Source organism: Aegilops tauschii, chromosome 7, assembly GCF_002575655.3.
Source record: "Aegilops tauschii subsp. strangulata cultivar AL8/78 chromosome 7, Aet v6.0, whole genome shotgun sequence".
Lineage (NCBI taxonomy): Eukaryota > Viridiplantae > Streptophyta > Magnoliopsida > Poales > Poaceae > Aegilops > Aegilops tauschii.
This window is the reverse complement of record NC_053041.3, coordinates 617,212,549-617,231,704: the sequence shown is the minus strand read 5'-3', so window position 1 is coordinate 617,231,704 and position 19,156 is coordinate 617,212,549. Positions and strand designations below refer to the sequence as shown.

Genomic DNA, 19,156 nt, shown 5'->3' with positions numbered 1-19,156 from the left:
AATCTTTGTGCACATCTATCGAATTCTTCAATCAAATAGTTAATACCAGTTCACTATGTTTTTTCTCCGTTCAATCAACATCTGTAGCCTACAAAGTAGATTATGCTAGAAACTATCAAACAGTTGCACCCTTTTTGTCCCGCAAAATATGTGCTTATCAAACAACCGCAATATCTTTTGGGATATATAAACAATACATTTGCCAAAATGTCGGCTCTCAACACTTCTCTAGTTATTTTAATTTTTTGAACAAATTGAAACATGTGATATTTTCTGCAGGAAGACAAAGTTACGTAGTACTCAAAATAATTTTGGTGGGTGACCTAAAACATCTTGTTTAGAGAGGGAGTAATTTATTTGATTTTGGTTTGGTTGGGGTGCATCAGCCCAGGCTATAGTGCAACGCCCAGGTGACGCTTGAGGGCTCAGCAGCAAGCCACTAAACCCTCCCCACAAAAAATTCACTTAATATCTCATGGATCCATAGATCAATGTATCAGATATTAAACTGATAAGAACAGATACTACATTTGATCTTAGCCAAAAGGCCGAGAAAGGTATGATTTAAACCGTGCCGTGTGCCCCTTTTTATTGAACTATGAACCGCCTTCGCTCAAGTGCAAAAGCGATACAGGACTATTCCACCAACGAGTTAGTTGTGTTCGTTTCTTTGCTTTTTTTTTAGGGGTGTTCGTTTCTTTGCTCAGCCGAAGAGATCCGCGGGTTAACCTCGGCTCTACGCCTGCTGGGCCTCTTTCCGTTTGGAGCCTTCGAAGAAGCCCGTGAACAAGGTCGGGGCCCACAGGCATCGATGGCCCAGTTTGTTTCGGCTTGAACGAATTGGCGCACCAGATTAGCCAAAAAAAACCGAGATTTTTTTTCTCCTAAAACAACAGAGGTTCCCTAGTTCAAAAATAAAGAACTAACTGAGATTAAATTTGTCTCAAAAAAAACTGAGATTAAATAAAGCATTCTTTGTCAAGAAAAAGCTGAGATTCCCAAATTTTCTCAAAAAAAACCCTGAGATTCCCAATCCCCAGAGTAACTTTGTTTTCTTTCAGACAACAAGCTGAGGTTCAGATGATAAAAAAAACCGATGTGAGATTCGTAGCTTCACATGCCAACGACTGCGTGCTGTAAACAAGTAGCTAAGCACCCTGATTCCTCTCTCACATGGAAGAAGTCCAATCTATCTAAGATCCAACCAAAACCTGAAGATCCAACCAGTGAAAGAAAAGATGCACGCTGGCTAGACAAAGCAGACTGAAGCAACACCGCTTCAAAAAAAAAAAAGACTGAAGCAACAATATGCAGCGTCGACGCAATGCCAACATACCGTTTTCCTGCTTGTAAGCCGTCGCAACCAGTGTCCACATTCTTTACGCATTGCCACTTCAAAGGATCTGCCGCAACATGTTTGTTTAGTTGCTGAAAACATACATGGTTAGTCACCAAATTCCAACTTTCTTTCGGTTAGCCAATGAGGTAAAAGTCCACTCTTGTTGACCTGACGCCTCATAAGGTGCCGTGTCGCTGTCGGGCAATAACAAATGAGCAAGCAATCTGGAAAGATCCATGCATAAGAATGGGTACCACCAGACAGATTTGCCCTTAAATTTATGTTGGCAGTTGGGAACTAAAAGGTCATTCTCAAATCTATGGAAGGCCACCTTCCAGCTACTTGCTCCCCGGCAAGGGTTATCTTATCCTGATTACATGTATATGATGGGTTGGCAACTAACCATGAGCATGCTGGTCGCGCAAAAGGAAGAGGAACAAATGCGTGTAGATACCTGTTCTTCTTCTATACCACTCTGATCCTGATTTATAAATAATCAAATAGATGGGGCTTTGCTATCTTTCGTCTTTATGGATTTACATGGGATGTTGAGTTCAGAATCCATGTAAACTAAAATTCTTTGTGGTGAGTAAGTTAAATTTGTAGGCCAGTAAACTTGGGAGTGCCAAACTAAGAATGGCCGAAGTCGGGCAGGAGACATGCCCTGATATTTTGTGAAATAACTGGATGATTGAACCATTTCGTCCATTTCAGTACTATCCTCACATGACTTATATCATAGGGTGAAAAATAATACAGTATGTAACTTAAAGAAGGAGGCTAAGCTTTCATGCATTAAGAACAAAAAGGTACAAGTAAGCAGGTGGCTAGCTATCAGTTGGTATAGTACTTTATGAAGCCATTTTCTTAAGCAAAAAGTACGGGCTATTGAATCGCTATAATGCAGACTTCCCATCGCCTCAATTTTGACAGGCTTCCTACCACTCACGCCAAACAGCGCACAGATTCTACTCTAAGATTACCAACATCAAGTTCACGACAACTAACATGTCAGTTCAGTGTGTCAAAATGGAGCACTTTGGCAAGACCAGGTGAGTGAGGCATCCAGTCTAATGAAGCCCTTTCAAGGGAGCATAATGGCCCGATTGACTCTGAGATTCTAAAGCAGCAGTTGCAACCCGGGCAGAGTGGACTTGGCACTGAAAAGTGACAGTGCCACTTGGATACAAAAAAGAGCAGAAAAGCACATACGATCATCAAAAGCTTGGATCCATCATAAAAAGTTGGCCATGGACTCTCCACAGTAGCCCAACACGAGGTTTTTCCCAGGAGAGCACCAGGATCCAGGCCCCCCTTGTAAAGCACTACCATTCTAACCCAGAAGTGATGCCTGAAGAAGCACCGGCACAAAAGGCAGACATCCCCTACCACATGGTTACTCAAACTCAGGTCATCTATTTAGTACCAAATCATGCTGACTAAGCGCCTATGATTGCGCATGTGAGTAGAGTGCAAGACAGTTCTTGTCAAATGTCAATTCAGATTTGCCATCACCTTTTTCTTTCCTCCACGGAGAGCTTTTTATACATAATTATTAGCAAGTGACAAAGGCGTAGACTAGAACGTGTACCGGACGGAACGATAAACATATCTCAGGGCACAAGGTTAGGTGGTTAACAGAACCCTTTGCATCTAAGCAAGAACCTAAAACAAACTCACCGAACTTTCTTCCGGGACTTGTAATGGAACCCACCAGGTGGGGACGGCGAGAACTCTAGCGGGAGGTGAGGCGGCTCTCCCTCGCCGGAGAGCAACCGGAGCAGCTCTTCGCTTGATGGGCGGCGAGCAGGGGACCTCTGTATGCAGAGGAGCGCGACGGTGATGCAGAGCAGCGCCTCCTCCTGGTTAACATCTTTTAATGCCGGGTCGACGAGATCAATAAGGCGGCTCACGCGTGCGAGGTGCTTTGCCCATGATATGAGGCTCGCCTTCTCGAACTCCGACATGGGTGAGGCCGACACTTGCAATGGCCGGCGGCCAGAGATAAGAACCAGCAGCAGGACACCATAGCTATAGATGTCACATCTCTCGGACAAAGGACCGCCACCGCCGTACTCCGGAGCCACATAGCACACGGTGCCACGCATGCTCGGCGTGCTGCTCACCGCGCCACCGCTCTTGGGCACGAAGTCCCCACTTGCCCAATCACGGCTGCTTCTTGCGCCATTGACCCACCAGTTGATGCTCCCGTTGACATTGCCACTGCCATTGCCATTGCTAGCGCTGCTGCTGCTTCTTCGGCTCCAGCTCTTCACCATACTCCACTTGGACCGCCCCTTGCCATCCAAGTCGTCATCGATATCACGCTCCCACCATTGCAGCCCAGCTTGCTGGCTCCTCGATTTGGCAAGCGCCCTGCGTTTCTGCTTCTTGGCAAGCTCATCGGTGTACTCCTCGCGCCACCACTCACGTGCTCTGCGCTTTTGCTTCTTCCTCTCTGTCCCCGGGTTGGTTGCAGCTGCCCCTGCAATCCAATCATTTTTGGGGCGCTCCTTCTTGATCTCCGATCTGATCCACTCCATCACATAATCCTTTACGCCGCCATGGCTGGGTCCGGCATTGTCCTGCCGCCACCACCAGTCGCTCCCGGTCCCCGACGCGCCACCTGTGCGTGAACCGACGCCATTGCAGCTGCGGCTGTTCAGACCACTGTCGAGACTGGTCTGGTCAAACCCGGAGGTGGATGCAGCCTCGTCCGGCGACGGCAACGTGAAGCCGCCGCCGTCGTCAACCTCCGGCGACTTGGGGGCGACGTTCCCTTCCCCATCTACCGTCGTGGTGACCGTGCTCTCCGCCACAACAGAGACGTCATCGTCGCACCCCCCATCGAGAGCGTTCTCATTCGCATCAGTCCCCTCCGCAATCGCGCCGCTCTCCAGCTTGTCGTCCGGGTCGGGGTCGGAGTTGACGCGCGCGAGGCCGAAGTCGGCGAGGCGGGCGCGGAGTCCCGCGTCGAGCAGGACGTTGCTGGGCTTGACGTCCCCGTGCACGACGGGCGGCTTGAGCACGCAGTGGAGGTAGTGGAGCGCGGCGGCGACGTCGCGCGCCACGGCGAGCCGGCGCGGCCACCCGGCGACCAGCTCGGGGCAGCGGCGGCCGAGCAGCGCGTCCTGCAGGGACCCGCCGGGCATGAGGTCGTAGACCAGCATCATCCGGCGCGCCCGCCCCTCCCCCCGCCTCGGCATCGAGTAGGCGAACGGGAGCAGTATGGAGTCGCGCGCCGACGCCGACGCCGACGCCGCGGCCGCCTTGCCCTCGCCGTCGTCTGCCGCGGCGCCGGGGGAAGACGCGGCCTTTTCGGCGGCGGCGCGGATGTGGGAGGCGACGGCGATCTCGTTGTGGAACTCGCGCTCGCCCTGGAGCGACCCGGCGGCGTCCATGACCTTGACGGCGACGGGGCGGCCGCACCCGCCGCCCGCGCCGCGGGGGGGCGGGAGCGCGCCGCGGAAGACGGGGCCGAAGCCGCCCTGCCCGAGCTTGCCGCCCGCCGCGAAGGCCCCCGTGGCGCGCCGCAGCTTGCGGTACGACAGCCGCTCCAGCGCCCCGGCCGCGGCCCCCTCCTTGGCCTCCTTTCGGCGCGCCCTCCTGCGGCGGAGCCAGAGCAGGAAGAGGGCCAGCGCCATGGCGACGGCTACGAGCGCGCCGGCGGCGGCCGAGGCGGCGACGGCCGCGGAGTGGAGGCGGCGGAGCTGGCGGTCGTGGGCGTGGGCGTGGCCGCGGGGGGAGAAGAGAGGGGCAGGGGAGGGGAGCGGGGGCTGGCGGGAGGGCATCGGCGGGGGCGTAAAGCGGGGCGCCTTTCTTGATCTTGCGATCCCACCATGGGGGCTTGGTCGCCGAGCTGGAAGTCTTGGGCGGACGGAGATATTATTTTCTGGTTCGGTTTGGGTTTGGGTTTGGGTTTGGGGATGGCGGAAGTCTGTGATGGGTGATGGCGAGATGCGCTGTCGCTCTCTCTTAACTCTCAACCACTCTCCAGCGATTGCGGTGACCCAACGGAAGCCCGCGACCTGGCTCCCCTCCTCCGTCTCCGTGCTTCTACCGCTTCGGACTCGCGTTGCTCCTTCTTATAGAAAATGATCCAGCTGTACCCTATAGAAAATGCTGACACTGACAAGTAGGACCGGGGACTCCTCCATTGCACTACATGAATATATTGAGAGACATGAAAATGCTGACACTGACAAGTTTCACCCACGCTACAGATTAAACCTCTATCGATCTAGAGGAGTAATCTACCCAAATCAATGAACAATCTCATAGTTAGACTGGCAAGCCCCGCATGTTGTTGAGCATTGCCGTCTAACCGTCTCCGACTGGTTTTATCTCCTGATCCACCACCTTAACAATCATGTCATAAGCCTGTAGCGTCGCCATGCACCGCCCGCTGTTATGTCACTCCACTCCAGATCAAGGAACGGAATCACGCTGACTGCCGTGTACACCCTCTATCCCCACCACACCACCAAAACTGGCGCAACTCTTTTTTTTTTTAAAGAAGAATGACCTCCGGCCTCTGCACATACGGCCAATTTATTAATTATTCTCACAAGACCTTATAAAGTCATACAACAGTAAGACTAAAGCCACCGTCTAAGCAACAACTGTCGCTACACCTATCCAATTGATGAAGGAGCGTAGATAGCCTGGGCCTAATACCAAACAGATATCGCAGCCAAACCTAAACATCTAAGACCTGAGGTCCCAACCAGGACGCCTGCCGGGTATGGGGCACCTAACAGTCCGGCGCACTCCTCAACTAGGACGCCTGCCGGGTATGAGGCCGCCGCAGCCACCTGCCACCAATCCATCTTCAAAACTGTACTGTTGCATGTACCGTGCCAGGTCTCTCTGCCATCGACGCCACCACGACGCCCGACAGCGTCGTCCTCCTGCACGAGTCCATCCTCCCACAGCAAACTCCGAATCTGCACTGCGCCACACCGTCAAGATCCGTCGCCATCAGTGTGTAGGATGAATCACCGCTCCACCAAAGAATCCGTCCTCTGGTCCCTCGATCACGTGTGTACCTCCAAGAATGACACCCCCAAGGGAGGAACGACACCAGAGCACCGCTGTCATCCGATCATCCGATCTAGGGTTTCCCCCGGAGGAAGCAGAGAGCGGCCTTGAACTTCTCCACGGCGGTGCCTTCAAGAAGGGAACGACGCAGATAGCGCCGCCACCGCCGGTCTTGGCAGACGCCGAAGGCAAGTTTTCACCCAGATCAGTTCGAAGGGATCCAACTCTCGTGCACGGGCCGCCGTCACCACCAGGCAGCCCCGGAGCACCGGCAGATCAGCGAGCTGCCAGCACCACCGCATCCAGATAGGCGGTCACGCCGGGCCGCCGCCATTCTCCGCGTCGTCCGGGTCAGAGAGGAAGCCACCAACCGCGCACAGGGACCGCCGCCGCCTGCACCCGCCGGAGCGCCGCCGAGATCCCAGCGCCCGCCACCGCTTGCCGAGGGCCGCCGCCGCGCGCCCCGAGCGGACTCCCACTCACACCAGGGGAAACCGCGAGCGTGAGCCCTGCCGTCGCCCCCAAGCCAGCGCCGGCGCGCCCTGCCTCCAGCGCGCCGCCAACAACCGCCGCGATCCGCCCGCGCCAAATCCAGCGAGTCGTGGGAGAAGAGATCCGCCGCCGCCGACGCCGACCGGGCTTTGCCTGGCGGCGGCGAGGAGGAGAGGTCGGGGGAGGGACGAGGACGCGGCGGCGCTAGGGTTCCCCTCAATCGCCGCGCAGGGGCGACACGGGAGGAGTCGGGCGATGGTCTGTAAAAGGTGATCATAATGCACAGAGGTACCACCATCGACCCGTTTCCTTACGCAGCATCCCGGTTGTCGCCATGGCACGCAACACATACACATAGAGTTGTCGCACCTTGATGATCCGCGGAGCCTATCTGTCTGTCTCGCGAAGCCAACTCATCGTCGCCCAACACTCGAGCATAGTGTCACCGCCCGCCGAAATGTGCTTGTGGAGAGACCCCCATTGCAGCGGTCCATTGTAGATGACGTCGTTGGGCGGCATCCGCCGACAACAAAAAGGAAACCCGCCGAAATGTGCTTGTGGAGATACTCCCATTGCCGCGGTCCATTGTTGATGACTTTGTTGGGCGGCATCCGCCGACAACAAAAAGGAAACGAGGAGGATGGTGGCAGCTAGAGTTCCACCTTCGGAGTCACCCATGGGAGTGTCGCGGTGCCTAGGCCGAAACAAAAGACAAATTCATTTCCTAAGTAGTGTACAAGATTATCTCGTTGCCCTAAAAAAGACTTGGGTTCCAACCCCTTTTTTGTTTCCCCTGTACACTCGAAACTGCGAAATGTGAGCTTAATTTCTTGTTTCGGAGTTTACTTTATTTTTATTTTTTTGCGGGGATGTTTCAGAGTTTACTACGGAAAGAAAAGAAAGCATCACTTGTCACGAACTTGTCATTCATATTTACCAACAAACTCCCCATGCTTTCTCTTCGTTTCTAATGATGATGTGGGAATCGTACTCTTGTCCATAGTATATTCTTTTTCTCATCGACAAAGGGAGATTCAATTGGATGTGTCGCCAGCTTTGTAGGTTCACGTGCTAAACGGCTGCTCTTTCCAAGCATCGTACTATCGCCAAGAAGCAAACAAAAGCCCGACTCTCAAGTAGTAGTAGCAGACAAATCCATCCATCCATAGATTGTCTTATATTATAATAATATGCCCAGTGAAAGATCGATGCACGTTGGATCGGACCGAAGAAAAGCCGGAGCACGTTAGAACCGCTGGCGGTGAGGGGAGGCGCGAGTACACACGAGAGGCTGCGGCCGGATGCAGCAAAGCAAGCTGGGGTTCGAGCGTCGCGCGCTCCACACTAGGCTGCGGCCGTACGATGATGAGCTCTTGCGCAGATGTGCCATGGAATCTCCCTAGCTAGTCTTCAGCTAATGAGCTGGTCCTTTAACAGGGAGTTGGTTAGCCACGATAGAGCTGCGCGTTCGTGCTGATCAATACAGTGCAATTTTCTCCTATCTTTTGTCTCTTACACTGAACCAACGTGCTTGGGCCTATCTCTGCTCTATATGAACGGCAGCTCCATTTGTCTGAACCTTTTTTTCCAACCATGTGGGTCGAACTGCTGTGCAAATGAGACCATGGTCCATGTACTTTCTTTTTGTGAAACGATCAGCCGAGAGTCTGAGACTCGGTTAAACCTGACGGGTTCAGTGCCAAAACTCCTGTCCCTTTGGCACGTACAAGAGCTGCAGCCCGAGAGCCAAACGAATCGTCAATGAAATTTCTACCAACTGGCAGATAAATCCATCGTCTTAAAGCATCTACAGCCGGGCACCTTAAACCCGCCTCATACGTTCACGTGGGCCCCGAGGAGGAGATGGCCGTACGGCTTCCGCTCCGCCGAACCCGGCAGGAGGCCCGTGCATGGCTGCGCTCGGACTCCATCCGTCGGGAATCTATTGCTTCTGTCCAAATGGCACATGAGTCCGGCGCTAGGCCAATCGTAGCTGCCTCGCCGGAGGCCCTGCGGTGTCTGGCGTCCAAACGCGCAATCCCTTCGTTGGCGCGCCGATATTCGCACACACCATCGTCCCACGAGTCCATGGCACGGCGTGCCCCGCCGTGCAAGGCGTCGGGCGCGGGAGGCGGCAGCAGCCCTCGCGGCGGCAGATGTCGGCGAGGTGGAGCCCCATTCTCCGGCGCCGCGTATGGGGCATCACTCCGGGCGACGCAATCGCATCGTTGTGGACGTCGGCAGCTTGTCCCCGGACGGATCTGACGTCCAAAGGCACCCAGCGGGTTTCGGGCTCCGACGAGGAAGAGTAGGGCGTGGGAAACGACGACGCATTGAGTCCCGTGAGCCGGCTCGTCTCCCATGCCCTACTCTACCTTGCTGGCGACCGGACCAACATTCCGAGGAGCGCAGCCGGCCGCCGGATATGGCCAGGGTGAAGCCGGGCGAGCTCCGTTTAGATTAGGTTTCACGTTGCATGTAATAATATGGATTTGAGGTTTCTAATTTAAGATATCCGAATGTGAAATGCACTTTTGGAGCGTGCACGATCACTGTCCGACGCGTGTGCGGTTGTAGATGCTCTTACATTCCGAGCAACGCTGCTACACACACAACAAATCCGAACGATTTTCAGACGACATAGTACATCAAGCCGTCCATGCATAGACCAAACAGTGGATAGCACCGTTAATTCCTCCGTCGTCCAAAGTTCGTGCCGTGAAGTGTCGTCCGCATAGTAGTTTCGCATTCCGAGTCAAAGATGGATGCACGATGGATGGAAACGAAGAAGAAGCGGAGGAAGTCCAGATAGCGTGGGTGGACGGGACGCCGAGCCGACATGCGGGTGTGACGGTGCGGAAACGGAACGGAAGTGCTGTAATAAGAAAATGGTGAGCTGAAGAACTAGTTCCATCATCTATGCTGCGTGGAGGCACGAGGTTGCGGCCGGGTGCAGCAAAGCAAAGCTCCAAACAACAATCACATATGACACGGAGCTCTCCAGCAATGGAAGGCGCTCGCGTGCTTGAGAGGGGGGCGTGACTGACGGCGAGGACATGTCCCTCTTCTACACGAGTGCTTCACTCTGGTCTCTGAATCCTGAAGCAACGCTGCAGTAGCCATGTCGGTCTGGACAGTGCAAATAAGACTGTTTCCTAGAATTTGCGTATCTTTTTTAGGGGACTCCGGTGTGAACCCTGAAGCCTTTTGGGTCTTCTTTCTCTCATCAGTCTTCCTAAATTCCATCCTAATCGATCTTCTACTCCCGTAATATGTACAAGATGACCGTCTCATACTTCCTAAATTCCCTCCTAACCGGTTCCAAGCAATAGTGCAACACTTGACCGGCACATGAAAACCATCCATGTAGCGAGCTACGCAGATAAATTCCCCCCCATAAAAAAAAACTTAATATCTCATGAACCCGTAGATTCACGTATCAGATATTAAACTGATAAGAACAAATACTACACTTGATCTTAGCCAAGAGGCCGAGAAAGGTATGGTTTACCGTGACCCTGCGTCTGATTATATTGCTTTACGAACCGCCTCTGCTCAGTTGCAAAGGCGATGTGGGATTATTCAAATAAGTTGATGATGCGTGTTCCCGCAAGAAAAACAAAAGGCCTCGCGTACTGCTCGTCCAACCAGCGACGCGGGCCGGTCAGGTGAACATGGCTGTCCCCGTCTGTGGTCGGGAGCCCAAGGAGGACGTGATGGCCCACATGACCCATGGCCCAAATTCTCCACAGAGAAGAGATGACCATAATTAGAGTTTCTCAAATACCCTAAAAAAAATTAGAGTTTCTCAAAAAAAAGGTGGCCTTAATTAGAGTATAAGATTGCCGGTCTGTTTCTCCTTTTACACTCACGAGCTTTATTTTGTGCTAAAAACTCAGGAGCTTTATTCTTCTCTAGATGTAGACTAAAAGCGTTAAAAAAATATAGACTCGAAAAATTCTTCGCATGCTTTCATTTTTCTGTATTGATTACAAGGTGATGATCTAAGCCTCATGGATGCGACTAGTCGTGACAGGAAGAGGTTATGCATGCAATTCTTTATTTATGATCCGGGCATGATGGAAGATGGTCCGACACGCAATAAAAGGTGGGCTCAGATGCATATATATATTTCGTCGATGCCATTCGCAACGGCTCCCGTGGGTGTCGTATTTCCTTCTTGCAGACGTTGCTCTGGTGTGTCGTCACTTGGCTCTTCCTGACTTGGTTGGTTGTCTTCAGGTGAAAGCCTAGATTCGGATTCAGATCGGCGATGATGGTGTCCTTAACGTTGTTCCTCTGTTGAGCATTATTCTAGAGACACGACATGGAGGTTTTATGTTGCGCTCTTTTACATGAGTCGTTTACTACTAATCCCTAGCCTTATTGGGAGACCTGCTGCCCAGTAGATCATGAGCGGAACTTAGCACAAGCTTGGTACCGACACTGGTAAAGGGCTTAGAACGGTGCCTTCAAATGGTGAAAATGATACAAAGATTTCGATGTTGACATGTCCGGGAATGCCCCATGTATGAAACTTCCCACGGAGCACCTAGAAGAGTGCAAGGAGTATTGCGTCAACACCTCCATGAGGTGAACAATGCCCACGGGCATCATCATCGTCGGCATTGCCCATGGTGGAACTCAGTTTCACCCAGGCTACAAAATAAGCTTCTATCAATCTAGAGGAGTAATCGACCCAAACCAATGAACCATCTCACACTTGCACCAGCAAGCCCCGCATGTTTCGGAGCATTGCCATTTAACTATATTCGATTAATGCTATAGCGCCGCCATGCACCACGCACCGCCACGCTACTCTAGATCAAGGACCGAAATCACAAACAAATATTGTGTGCACTCTCTATTCCCACCACGCCACCAAAATCGACACAACAACTACCGCACGGAGAAACCACCATCGGCCCGCTTCCTTACGCAACAGCCCGTTCGTCGCCATGGCACGCAACACCTACACAAAAGAGTTTCCGCACCTTCAAGATACGCCCGCCTCGCGAAGCCAACTCGTTGTCGTCGAGCACGCGAACAATGTGTCGCCGCCCCCGAAATGTGCTTATGAAGAGATTCCCATCGCTGCGGTTCATAGTTGAGGACTTTGTCGGCCGGCATCCTCCGGCAACAAAAAGGGGATGCGGAGGACAGTACGGCGGGGGAGGGGACGATGGTGGCGTCTAGAGTTTCACCTCTCGAGCCACCCATGGGAGCGACGCGGGTCCTAGGCTAGGCAGAAAAAAATGATGAATTCCTTTCCTAAATACTACAAGATTATCTTGTCGCCCTAGAAAAAACTTAGAGGTTCCAACCCATCTTTTCTGTAGGGTAGAAAAAATTTCTTGTCAGAGTTGCGAAAGGTAAGCCTAAGTATTTTTCGGAAATAAGCAAAGAACATTTCTTCTTGTCATGGAGATTAATTACCAACAAGCTCCTCATGCTTTCGTCTCCTCGTAGTAGATAGCCAACGCCTTCATGCTTCGTTTCATCGGGCTGCTAGTGATGTGGGAATCGTACTTGTGTCCCGAAGTATATTCTTTTCTCATCATGGACAAAGTGAGATTCAATTGGGATCTGTCGCGAGCTTTGTAGGTTCACGTGCTAAACGGCTGCTCTTTCGAAGCATGGTACCATCGGGAAGATCCAGACAAAAGCCCGAGTAAAACTAGTGCCAAGTAGTGGCAGATAAATCCAATCATCATCTTATACATATGCCCAGTCAAATATCGATGCACATGCACGCTGGATCGGAACGAAGAAAAACCGGAGCAAGCCCAGGCCCCAGGGTGGACGGGACGACGAGCGGACCTGGCCAGACTCTCAGATAGTACAGGCGAGGTTGCGGTTGCGGCTGGATGCAGCAAAGCAAGCTGGATTCGAGCGCCTCGCTCCACACTAGGCTGCGGCGGCTCTTGCGCAGATGTGCGATGGATATGAGGCGAGGAACCGAGGCGAAACGGGGTTGTGTGAATGCGACTGAGGACAGGAGAGGTCTCTCGTCTGCACTTCACTCCGGTCTGAACTCTGAACCCTGAATGTAAACGAAGCTGACTGTACTGCTGCAGCCGTTGTACTACAGTGTAACAGAATCTCCCTATCTAGTCTTCAGCTAATGAGCTGGTCCTTTAACAGGGGGTTGGTTAGCCACGATAGAGTTGCACGTTCGTGCTTCGTGCTGATCAATACAGAACAATTTTCGTGTGGCATCCTATCTTCTGTCTCTTATTTTCGTGTGCTTGGGCCTATCTCTGCTCTATCTGAACGGCCGCTCCATTTGCCTGAACCATTTCTTTTTCAACCATGCCGGTCGACTGCCGCGCAAATGAGACCATGGCACATACTTTGTTCTTTTTTTTGGTATTTTCTTTTGTGAAACGATGAACTGAGAGCCTGAGACTCGGTTAAATCTGACGGGCTCCCGTGCCAAAACTCCTGTTCTTGGTAAGCATGGAGCGACCCAATCCCTTATGGCACGTGGAAGGAAAATGCAGCCTAAGATCCAAACAAAGCTTGAATAAAACTTGTACTTAAAAAGTAGCAGAAAAACCCACCATCTTACATTCTCAGTCGAAGATCGATGCACGCTGGGTGGAAACGAAGAAAATCGGAGCAAGTCCAGCTAGCGTGGGTGGACGGGACGCCGAGCCGACATGCGGGCGTGACGGTGCGGAAACGGAACGGAAGTGTTGTAATAAAAAAATGGTGAGCTGAAGAACTAGCTCCATTATCTATGCGTGCAGGTACGGGTACCGGCGGAGGTTGCGGCCCGGGTGGAGTAAAGTCTATTTTAAACCTTGTATTTGTAGACGTTGTCGGAATTAAACCTTCAACTTCAAATCCCTGAATTTGGCACCCTGTATTCAACGATTCCAGCCAATTTCGACCCTAGGCCTATTTGTCGCACCGGGAAAGTGACAATCCCGACCGGGATACCTAGCTTATCTCACTGGCTATTCGGACCCACACGTCATATTCGTCTTCTTCCCCTTTTCTCTCACCAGACAACAGATTCATCTAAAAATCTTCCTACATTAGGAATAACGTGTGCTGTGTACACGCGTGCTCGGGTCTGGCGCGGGCGTGGTAGCTAGAGAGGTGGCTCAGCGGGAGCCGGTGTGCGGCTGTGGCCTGAGAGGAGCGCTGATGAAGAGAGGAAAAGAGCGCCGATGAGGTGCGGCTGTTGCCGGAGAGGAATGTCGGGGCGTGCTTCCCGCCCTACGCCCCCGCGGCAGCTTGACGTCGAGGTGTACGTCTCAGCCTTTATGGTCAGCACGACGACGGGCAGCGAAGGGCGCGCGCGTGTGCTTGGGCTGGCCGCGAGCGCCGATGTTGGCGCAAGACACGCTCGGACCAGACGCTCGCCGCCGCCTTTGCATAGTGCCTAACTAGTGAGTAGTGCCTACTGCCTAAGCAGCTGGATGGATTTCCTAGCTACGAAACACAGGCACACGTATGTAGCTAGCTTTGCACTAGCCAACTGCACATATACGCCTGGTGTAGATCGATAGATCGCATTGGAGAACACACGACACGGGCAACACTGCTGCTACTTATCTGTCCCCTGTAGTTGATGAAGACTGGTGCGGTGCGGTGCGGTGCAGGGTCCTGTCTCGCCGCCGAGGCTGTAGCACGGCTGATGCAAGCGGGCGCGGGCGAAGAGACCAGCTACAGCCGCATCCTCTTAGGACCAGCGTGGCCTATTTTCCCCTCTTAATGGAGTTATTTATCGGGCTGAGCCGCTGAGGGAAGAAGATAGGTATGACATGTGGGCCAAAATAGTCAGTGAGGGTAGTATGGGATGCCGACTGGGATCGCCTTTTTCATGGTGCGCCAAACAACATCAAACAGATTCTGGGTTGAGATTGACCGGGATCATTGAATACAGGGTACCGATTTCAGGGATTCAGAGTTCAGGGTCTGATTACGACCACCTCTACGAATTCAAGGTTTAAAACAGACTTCACTCCGGCCGGGTGCAGCAAAGCAAGCGAGCTGGACTGGACTGATCGGGCGTCTCGCTCCGAACATATGACATGCCCCTCTACTGTATGAGTACTTCTGGTCTCTGAACCCTGAAGCAACGCTGCAGTAGCCATGTCGGTCCGGACTGTGTAAATGAGACCGTGGCCTATAATTCGTTTATTATCTTCTCAAGAAACTCGGGTGTGAACCCTGAAGCTTTTGGGTATTCCTCCTCCCATTATAATCTTCTTAAAAATTCTGCCACTTATACTTTTACTTTATGATATTCTAATCAGATTGAATGGCAAAGATTTCTTACATCTGTGTGACAAACATAGATTAAAATAGCCCGCGAAATAGCCGCGATAGCTGCGCTATAGCTGCCTGGGAGCCTCGCCGCTAAGCTATGGCTGTTGCCGCGAAAACCTCAACATATCCCTCTAAATGGCTAAAAAATCGGTAAAACCTTCCAGAAATCATCTCTCCCACCAGAAAATTTTCCGCCATTTGCCGCTATTGCCCGCTATGGCGGCCGCTATAGCTGCTGGGGGAGGCCGCCGCGAAATCATTTCTCCCGCGATTTTAATCCATGGTGACAAATGAACACAAGCGTTGTAGATACGGATTTGGACCGAAACCGAGGTCAAGATTTATGATCTATACTTTGTTTTATTTTGTTTTGGTTGCGGTGCGCCTGTTCCAAGCAATAGTGCAACGCTTGGCCGACACATGAGAATCGATCATGCAGCGAGCTACATAGACAAATTCTCCTCCACACAAAAATAACTTAATATCTCATGGACCCGCAGATCCACGTATCAGATATTAAACTGATAAAAACAGATACTACATTTGATCTTAGCCAAAAGGCCGAGAAAGGTATGCTTTGAACGGTAAACCTATGTCCGATTTTATTGCTTTACGAACGGAGCTGGGTTCCAAAAGCGATGTGGGGTTATTCGAATAAGTGGAAGTGACGTATTCTCGCAACAAAACCAGAAGGCCGAATCAGCTCGTCGTCCAACCAGCAGCTACGCGGGACCTGAGTGATTTGGGGTGTGGAGCCCAAGCAGGACGTGACGGCCCACATGACCCATGACCCATGACCTTAATTAGATTACCGATCTTATAAAAAGAAAAAGATTTTTATTGAACCATGCATAACCCCTTTCCATTACTTATCATAACGGAAATACATAAGTTTCAGCAGAGTTCAACACATTTTGGGAGTTCAACACATTTTGGAAATTAGAAAGGAGATAGCGAGTTCAACACATTTTGGGAAGCCCACTGTGAGCACTTGTCATCGAGCAGCTCACCGTGGGGCAAAAACCCAAAGACACCAAAGAACTAACCAACCACATAGCGGACAGATTGATCTATCACGCTCAGATAAACCCAAAAGCTCACAAAAGAGCAGAAACACAAACTCTCGCAGGAGCAATTAGCAGGTACTGATATAAGCTTAGATAACTCGACCATCAGTCCTCAAAGAAAAAAAAGGATTACTGATTTGTTTTACAAAAAAGAAAAGTATTACCGATCTGTACAAAATCCCCTAAAAATTCTGTTTTTTTTTAAACTACATCTCCTTTTAGACTCACGAGCTTTATTTTGTGCTAAAAAGAAGTCACGGGCTTTATTCTTCTCAAGATGTAGTCTTTTTTTTTTTGCGGGATTCTCGAGGTTGTAGACTAAAAGCACTAAAAGAAATATATGGACAAAAAAATCTTCACATGCTTATTTTTTCCCGTATCATTATGATCAGGGCATGATGGAAGGTGATTATGGCCCCACACGCAAAAAAAAAGATGATTATGGTCCAGACGCATATGAACTAACCCATCCAATTTTTAAAAAAATAGAGAGAGGGTATAAGATGACGTCACTTTCAAGCAGGCCCGAGACCTCAACCGATCAGGTTTCCTCCTCCTCTCGTCGGCACCGCTGCCGATCCGCCCCATCTCTGATGGCCTTTGGGCCGTGGAGGTGGGAAGGACCTCGGCCTCCGATCGGTGGGAGCTAGACGCCGCTCTTGTTCTTGATAGGTTCAATGTCATGGTTAGAGGTCGTGTGTCGGCGACGATGTCCCTCGGTAGGAATAATGTCTCCCACATTTGAATCACGTCCCAATGGCGTGTCTAGCATCGTCAGAGGGCATGTGGAGGTGTGTCTCCGCCAGATATCATGGGATTTGGTCGCTACTCCTATTCGGTGGATTTGTTTGTATGCAGTTTTCGTTCATCTTCATTTGGGACTTTACAAGTTTATCCTTCTAATCTACGACTTTCTTCATCATCGATGGTTGTTGCTCTGGTGTGTTGGTCCTGTGGGGTATTAGCACGACGGCTTTTTGATTATTTACTACAACAAAGTTTGCCTGGCTCCAGAGAGGGAGGGACAATAACGGCGAAGTGTCATCAGTCTGCTTCAGTGTTTGTAGTTGTCACTAGGTGGTCCGCGGATCTGATTGTAATTTTTTATAACTACTGTTCTCTGCACTACCATGATTGATTATGAATAGATCGAAAGTTTCTCCCAAAAAAAAGATGACTCAAATTTTCAGAGTTTTTTCTAGGGCTTCAACTTTATTTTAAAGAATTTGCAAGCATGGCAGGTAGTTATCTTATATGAGAAAATCTAACAGTCAAAATCGTCTAAGCAACAACAAAAAGTGCAAAATTAAAATTAGAATATAGGAGAAAATAAAAATAACTTTTATGCAAGACATTTTTCCCTTGTCAGTGAATAAAGTCATATATTACAACAACACCATTATTTTCTAAGGTCAAACGAATTCAGAATTTTAGTATTACCCTAAAGGAGAGAAAAAAATCTAAGAAAGAAAATTTAAAATAAATGATTATGAAAACTTGCCCATAGATTTCGTAGAACTTGCACTATTCCATAATATCTAAAAATGAAACTATAGTAGTGCAATTTTAAAATGACATTACAATCCCTTTTTTTGCGGGAAAAAATGACATTACAATCTGCACACATATTGCATGAAACTACATGTATATGACCATGCTATATTGGGTGTTTCAGATAGCATGACAACAGCAATCGAAACTAATCGTCTCTCTGCATGCCATACATGAACTCAATCTCACATTATTGGTGTCGTATCTTCCATCTCTCTCTCGCATGCGCACGTGCAGACGTTCGTACGTACGTGCCACGCTCGGGCGTACACAAAAAAGAACATGCACGAATGCACGCACACGCACGCGCAAACAAGAACATGCACGAAGCCTGAACACAAGAACAATAAATTGGCTGAACTTGAGAAATGAATACCTAATACCCCCCCCCCCCCCGCCGCGTGCGCGCGCGCGCGCACACACACACAATAATAGAAAATCAACTGAAAAAAAGAAGGAATCAAAACTAAAAAACAAAGACAAATAAAAAACTAAAAAGCAAAGACAAAAACAAAAAGATTGTGACAAGAATGAAATAAGAAACATAAAACAAATGATGGCACAAAAAACTGGTACAATTGGTACAAAATTTGTATTGTTTTATAATATAAAAAATAAGTATATAGCAGTGCAATTTTCACGCAACAGAATAATTGTCACATTGATTGCATATAACTTGAGTATGTAATGGCGATATTATACTTAGTGCTTACGTTACAATTAATTATCTCGACACGCCCAAAATAAAACACATCTTGATAATACTGTCGCTCCTCCCCGCAAGCACGCACGAACAAATGTACTCCCTCCGTTCCTAAATATTTGTCTTTCTAGGCATTTCAAATGGACTACTATATACGTATGTATGTAGACATATTTTAGAGTGTAGATTCACTTATTTTGCTCCGTATGTAGTCATTTGTTGAAATATTTAGAAAGACAAATATTTAGGAACAGAGGGAATACACACGAATGCATGCCCATGCATAGACATGCACACGGACACACACACATGCAGTGGCAGAGCCACCAAAAAACATTGGGCTGGCAAGAGAGCAGAAACATTGGACATGCACATGGGCACACACACTTACGGATTTAAAAAACAAAGTTCATCAATTCTAGAAACGTCCATCAAATTTGAAAAAACATTCACCAAAATTTGGAAAAAAGATTTTAGAAAAAAGGTTTATCAATTTTGCAAAAAGTTGAACGCTTTTGAAAAAAAAAGTTCATCTAAATTTAAAAAGTTCATTGATTTTGAGAAAAAAATCATCGAAATTCAAAACAATCATGGATTTTGAAAAAAGTTCACCGATTTGGAAAAAAGGTTCACGTATTTGTGAACAATTCATCAGTCCAGGAAGAACAAAAACAAAAAAGA

At 49.8% G+C, this 19,156-nt stretch overlaps 1 protein-coding gene and 3 non-coding genes across 4 annotated transcripts; all 4 read right to left on the bottom strand.

Annotated features, from left to right (window-relative positions):
* Window positions 1–372: 372 nt before the first annotated feature.
* Window positions 373–561, bottom strand: LOC120970029 (U2 spliceosomal RNA). The gene has a single exon (XR_005764800.1). It is a non-coding gene; the product is annotated as a U2 spliceosomal RNA (small nuclear RNA).
* Window positions 562–2,820: 2,259 nt separating this feature from the next.
* On the bottom strand, window positions 2,821–5,397 carry LOC109784323 (receptor-like serine/threonine-protein kinase At2g45590). The gene has a single exon (XM_020342919.4). It carries the CDS (start codon window positions 5,128–5,130, stop codon window positions 3,016–3,018), a length of 2,115 nt encoding a protein of 704 aa, XP_020198508.1. The 5' UTR covers window positions 5,131–5,397; the 3' UTR covers window positions 2,821–3,015.
* Window positions 5,398–10,177: 4,780 nt separating this feature from the next.
* LOC120970038 (U2 spliceosomal RNA) lies at window positions 10,178–10,375 on the bottom strand. Its single transcript, XR_005764809.1, has one exon. It is a non-coding gene; the product is annotated as a U2 spliceosomal RNA (small nuclear RNA).
* A 5,153-nt stretch (window positions 10,376–15,528) lies between these two features.
* On the bottom strand, window positions 15,529–15,728 carry LOC120970033 (U2 spliceosomal RNA). The gene has a single exon (XR_005764804.1). It is a non-coding gene; the product is annotated as a U2 spliceosomal RNA (small nuclear RNA).
* Between the last annotated feature and the right edge of the window lie 3,428 nt (window positions 15,729–19,156).